General features: G+C 50.3%; 1 protein-coding gene across 1 annotated transcript in view; it reads left to right on the plus strand.

Moving 5' to 3' along the window:
* The window catches only part of pdzrn3b (PDZ domain containing RING finger 3b), a gene marked incomplete at its 5' end in the record, with an annotated part of 104,526 nt that extends 100,240 nt beyond the window's left edge, over nt 1-4,286 (plus strand). Inside the window, 3 exon segments of the mRNA XM_080845568.1 lie at nt 291-407; nt 1,623-1,793; nt 1,796-4,286. Of these exon segments, the coding sequence (XP_080701694.1) occupies nt 291-407; nt 1,623-1,793; nt 1,796-3,265 (1,758 nt within the window). The 3' untranslated portion in view covers nt 3,266-4,286.
* Nucleotides 4,287-5,844: the final 1,558 nt, after the last annotated feature.

The following is a 5,844-nucleotide window of genomic DNA, read 5'->3' on the forward strand; positions in this document are numbered from 1 at the left end:
TCCATAGTCTTGTAAATCCTGGAAAAGGCAATGGAATTTTAAAATCCATGGAAAAGTCATGGAAAAGTCATGGAAAAGCTTTGAAATGTTGTCAATAATCAGACTGGTGGGAACCCTGAGTGTGTTCAAATTGTTACAGTGTGAATACTGCTCTCCTGCAGTGTGTGTGTGTGTGAGACACAGCAGGTTCCTCTTCAGACAAGTGTGTGAGTAAACATGTGAGATTGAAGAAGCTCTTCCCTCTTTCCTCCTCCTCTTCCTCCTCTTGCTCTTCCTCCTGTTTCTGGCAGCTGGATGAGGGCTGGATGGATGACGACAGGAACGACTTCCTGGACGACCTGCACCTCGACATGCTGGAGCAGCAGCACCACCAGGCCATGCAGTTCACCGCCAGCATGCTCCAGCAGGTAACGCCAGTCAGTCAGTCAGTCAGTCAGTCAGTCAGTCAGTCATATCAACCAGTCAGTCAGTCAGTCAGTCAGTCAACCAGTCAGTCAGTCAGTCAGTCAGGTAGGTCAGTCAGTCAGTCAGTCAGTCAGTCAGGTAGGTCAGTCAGTCAGTCAGTCAGTCAGTCAGTCAGTCAGTCAGTCAGTCAGTCAGTCAGTCAGTCAGTCAGTCAGTCAAGTCAGTCAGTCAGTCAGTCAGTCAGTCAGTCAGTCAGGTCAGTCAGGTCAGTCAGTCAGTCAGTCAGTCAGTCAGTCAGTCAGTCAGTCAGTCAGTCAGTCACCAGTCAGTCAGCCAGTCAGCAGTCAGTCAGTCATCAACCAGTCAGTCAGTCAGTCAGTCAGTCATCAACCAGTCAGTCAGTCAGTCAGTCAGTCATCAACCAGTCAGTCAGTCAGTCAGTCAGTCAGTCAGTCAGTCAGTCAGTCAGTCAGTCAGCCAGCCAGCCAGCCAGTCAGTCAGTCAGTCAGTCATCAGTCAGTCAGTCAGTCATCAGCCAGTCAGTCAGTCAGTCAGTCAGTCAGTCAGTCAGGTCAGTCAGTCAGTCAGTCAGTCAGTCAGTCAGTCAGTCAGTCAGTCAGTCAGTCAGTCAGTCAGTCAGTCAGTCAGTCACCCAGTCAGTCAGCCAGTCAGTCAGTCCATCAACCAGTCAGGCAGTCAGTCAGTCAGTCAGTCAGTCAGTCAGTCAGTCAGTCAGTCAGTCAGTCACCCAGTCAGTCAGCCAGTCAGTCAGTCATCAACCAAGTCAGTCAGTCAGTCAGTCAGTCATCAACCAGTCAGTCAGTCAATCAACCAGTCAGTCAGTCAGTCAGTCAGTCAGTCAGTCAGTCAGTCAGTCAGTCAGTCAGCCAGCCAGCCAGCCAGCCAGTCAGTCATCAGTCAGTCAGTCAGTCATCAGCCAGTCAGCCTGACGCATATAACAGTCAGAGACGGTTCACCACGAGCAGGCACAGAGGGCTCAGCCAAACACAACAAGAACAGGCACATCAGGTTACTAGTCCTTTTAAATTGAGTTGACATTTCTGTATAGTGCCTGGATTAAACGAATCCCCTTTTCTCTTGCTCTGTCGCTATCTGTTTTCCTCTCTATTTGCTTTCTTTTTCTCTCTCTCTCTCTCTCTCTCTCTCTCTCTCTCTCTCTCTCTCTCTCTCTCTCTCTCTCTCTCTCTCTCTTTCAGAAAAAGCACGAGGAGGACGGCGGCACGACCGACACAGCCACGCTGCTCTCACAGCGGCACGAGAAGGACAGCGGGGTGGGCCGCACGGACGAGAGCACGCGCAACGACGAGAGCTCGGAGCAGGAGAACCTGGGCGACGAGCAGGCCACCTGCACCTTCCTGGCCAGACCACGCTGGGCAGCCGGCGGAGGCTGGCCTACAGCCAGGACACGCTGGGCAGCGGCGACCTGCCCTTCAGCAGCGAGTCGCTCATCAGCGAGTCCGACTTCCTGGGCATCCCCGCGGACGAGTGCGAGCGCTTCCGCGAACTTCTGGAGCTCAAGTGCCAGGTGCGCAGCGCGGCCGGCGGCGGTGGCGCCCTCTACTGCCCTGGAATGGCAGCGGCGGCGGCAGCAGCTGGAGGGGGTGGAGAGGAGGGAGTGGACAAGGAGCTGGAGCTGCTGAACGACGAGCTGCGCACCATCGAGCTGGAGTGCCTGAGCATCGTGCGGGCGCACAAGATGCAGCAGCTGCGCGAGCAATACCGCGAGTCCTGGATGCTGCACAACAGCGGCTTCCGCAACTACAACACCAGCGTGGACGCGCCGCACCGCCACGAACTGGCCGACATCAGCGAGCTCCCCGAGAAGTCGGACAAAGACAGCTCGAGCGCCTACAACACGGGCGAGAGCTGCCGCAGCACGCCGCTCACGCTCGAGCTCTCGCCGGACAACTCGCTCCGCCGCGCCAACGAGAACCTGCCGGAGGGGGTCGCGAACCCCAGCGGGAGGGTCCTCAAGCCCCTGCTGTCACCCGTCCAGGAGGTCTGTGGGGGTCCCAGCCGAGGGCGAGCCACGTCCTCCTCGTCCTCCTCGTCCTCTAAGGAGCCGGAGAACGGGACTCCAGCCGAGGGCCAGCAGCAGCAGCAGCACCAGCAGCGAAAGGCAGACGCCCCCGCCGGGGGTAAGGTGGGCCGCTCGCCCTACAAGCACGCCCACATCCCAGACCACGCACAGCACTACCAGAGCTACATGCAGCTCATCCAGCAGAAGTCGGCCGTGGAGTACGCCCAGAGCCAAATGAGCCTTGTCAGCATGTGCCCGCTGGCCCCCTCTTCGGGCAGGGCCGCGACCGGCCACGCCGGGGACGGCCCCAACGGCAGCTCGGAGCTGGGCCCCAAGATGGAGTGGAAGGTGAAGATCCGCAGCGACGGCACGCGCTACATCACCAAGCGCCCGGTGCGCGACCGCCTGCTGAAGGAGCGAGCGTTGCGCATCCGCGAGGAGCGCAGCGGCATGACCACGGACGACGACGCCGCCAGCGAGCTCAAGATGGGCCGCTACTGGAGCAAGGAGGAGCGCAAGCAGCACGCCGTGCGCTCCCGCGAGCAGCGCCAGCGCCGCGAGTTCATGAAGCAGAGCCGCATGGACAGCCTCAAGGAGCAGGGCGAGCGCAACGGCGGGTCGGGCGAAACCGGCTCGGGCGCCGACGAGCCGCGCAAAGAGCTCAACATCATCGAACTGAGCCACAAGAAGATGATGAAGAAGCGCAACAAGAAGATCTTCGACAACTGGATGACCATCCAGGAGCTGCTGACGCACGGCACGCGCGAACCCGACGGCTCGCGCGTCTACAACTCCCTGCTCTCGGTCACTACCGTCTAAGACCTGGAGCAGGTAGGGGCCCACACCGGCCCCAATGAGCTGTACATAAGACACTACCGATTGGGGTAGAGATTCCTGCCTCGTTCAATGTGGCAACATTTGTAAATATGACACTAAAAAGAGAGAGTGTGAGAGAGAGAAAGGAGAGAGAGAGAGAGAGAGAGAGAGATGGAGAGAAATAGAGAGATGGCAAAGTTATGTCTGATGAGAGCTGTACTGAGAGTGTGTATCTATGTGTGTGTGTGTGTTTGTGAGTGCATGTCTGAGAGTGTGTGTCTGAGTGTGTGTGTCTGAGAGTGTGTGTCTGAGAGTGTGTGACTGAGAGTGTGTGTCTGAGTGTGTGTGTGTGTGTGTGTGTGTGTGTGTGTCTGACAGTGTGTGTCAATAGGTGCCCCAGAGGTGGACTTGGGATGGGGGAATTTATTAAAAGTAAAAACAAAAAACAAAAAAACTTTTCTCAAACGCTCTCTATAACTTTCTTCCTTTTTGTGCTTGCTGTTTTACACAATGAAAATGCATTTTCATAAATTGAACTTTGTGATGATATTTGGGTTTTTTAAAAGCTTTGGAACTGTTAAAAGACTGTGCCATAAGAAAAGAACTGCCAACATTTAGCATTTGTTGTCTGTTTTCGTTTTTCTTTTTTCAAAGCAAGTAACTATTATCAGTATTTTACTGTTTATGCAGATGTTTTGCATATTAAAAGGAAATACAAAAATATTTAGCTTTAATGTAAAATTTCTAAGTGTGGTTTTAGTTGAAAACGAACACTTTCACTAAAAAACAAATCGTCCACACAAGGTGCTGATATTTGACTATGAGTTTCACACAATGCTGTTCACTCTCCTTCAAAACCAATGTGAGACCGTTATGTATCTGTGGCTAGAGGAGATGATGTCGCCTGTTTGTTGACTAAATCAAAACCTCTCTGTTGTTGTTTAAGTCCATTTTAGTCAGCAAGCCTTTGTAGGAATCCATGTATCAGGCAAAGAATAACACAAAGCTTAATAACTCTTTAGTTAGAAACACAATTTGATGTCTTGTACAATGAGAGAAATAATAAATTATTGTTTTATATTTGATGAGCTTTCAAAAAATAATGGTGTGGAAGTTTTTCATTGGCTCTGCAGTATTTAACAGACTTTGTCACTGCTTTGTTAAAAAGAAGTAAAGTTCTGATAAGACACCTTGGGGTCTTGACTCACCTAAACTTATCTGTAGTTTGTAAAAGAGAAGAAACTTGAAATGGCCTTGTATTAACCTCCCTGGATTTGGTGGAAATCTTAATCCCTCCTTTGTGACAGCTCCAGCATTCTCAGTTTTGGCCATTGTGCTCCACCTCTCTCAGTTAGTTTTATGCAAGAGGAATTGCATATTGCCCCTCTCCTCTGAAGGAAAAAACCCCCAATGAAAGCCTTGTTTTCATCTGTGTCAAAGGTAAGAAAGGTTTCTAGGATTTCAGAGTTGGTTTCAGAAAACTCTAACCCATTTGCGAACAAAAACCCATCCCGCCTCTGAGGGCCATTTATATAATTGTACAATTCTGCTAAATACTGACTAATCCCAGCTGAGGGGGTTCAGAAAGCTCCCCTAACCCCTCACATTCCCTATGAAAAAAGTTTTGGAATCGCACAGAAAATGGCAGCTCAGTCGTTTGGGACATGGTGTATTAATTGAGAGTCGTTCCAATTTTTCTCCTCTCTGAAGTCAGTCTACTTTGTAAACTTTAATGAAGCTGTGCCTTAAGACACAATACAAACAGAGAAGTATGTAAGAAGATTAGCTCTGGCCTAAAATACTGCAGTGACAGAAATAGGCCTCCCATTTTCTCTGCTATTGCAGGTAAACCCACAGTTTCGGATTTCACCTACAGCTCTGCAGCCAGTTGCGTTGAAAGTACTTGCCTGTCGGGCTTTCATCAGGTCACTAATGACCACGTCAACGTTTAGGCTTATTGCCAATCTAGTTGTGAACCTCGTGAAAAAACAGAGCCCTAATTGGCTAATTGTCACTCCCCAGAAAGCATTTGGATCCCAGTGTGATCTGACCCTCCGTTCCTGTTCAGTTCCATTCGTGGTTCAGACCCATTTCAAAGTAAGGAGCTATTTGGGTCATAAACCAATACCAGAGTTAGATGTACCTGAGGCACAATATCTTTCACAGTTTATGTTCTCCTAATGTAGCCGTATTATTAACCGTGAGCTGGATTTGCATAATAACAAGGCTTCAGATTTCTGTTATTAAACTCGGGTGAAAAAATCAGGCAAAGCCTCCCAAAGAGCCGTATCTTTGTGTGTGTGTGAAGTTTAAGTCATTATTGCCGTCCTTCAGGCAGAAAACACAGAAATTACTCCACTGCAGTCCCAGAAATGAGTTGTTGATTCGTGTACCAATTGCACATAAAAGAGTCTTTTTCCCAGATCGCAAACGATTCCTTGCCAAATCTGGGCCACATCCATTCCACCAACATTTTCGTCTCGTTTCGTCAACGAAAGTTAAGATAGATTTAGTCTTAGTTTTTATTTTCAAAGATCCGTTTTCGTCACGTCTTAGTCATGGGGAAAAGGTCGTTAACGCAC

Source organism: Sprattus sprattus, assembly GCF_963457725.1.
Source record: "Sprattus sprattus genome assembly, chromosome: 10".
Taxonomy (NCBI): Eukaryota; Metazoa; Chordata; class Actinopteri; order Clupeiformes; family Clupeidae; genus Sprattus; species Sprattus sprattus.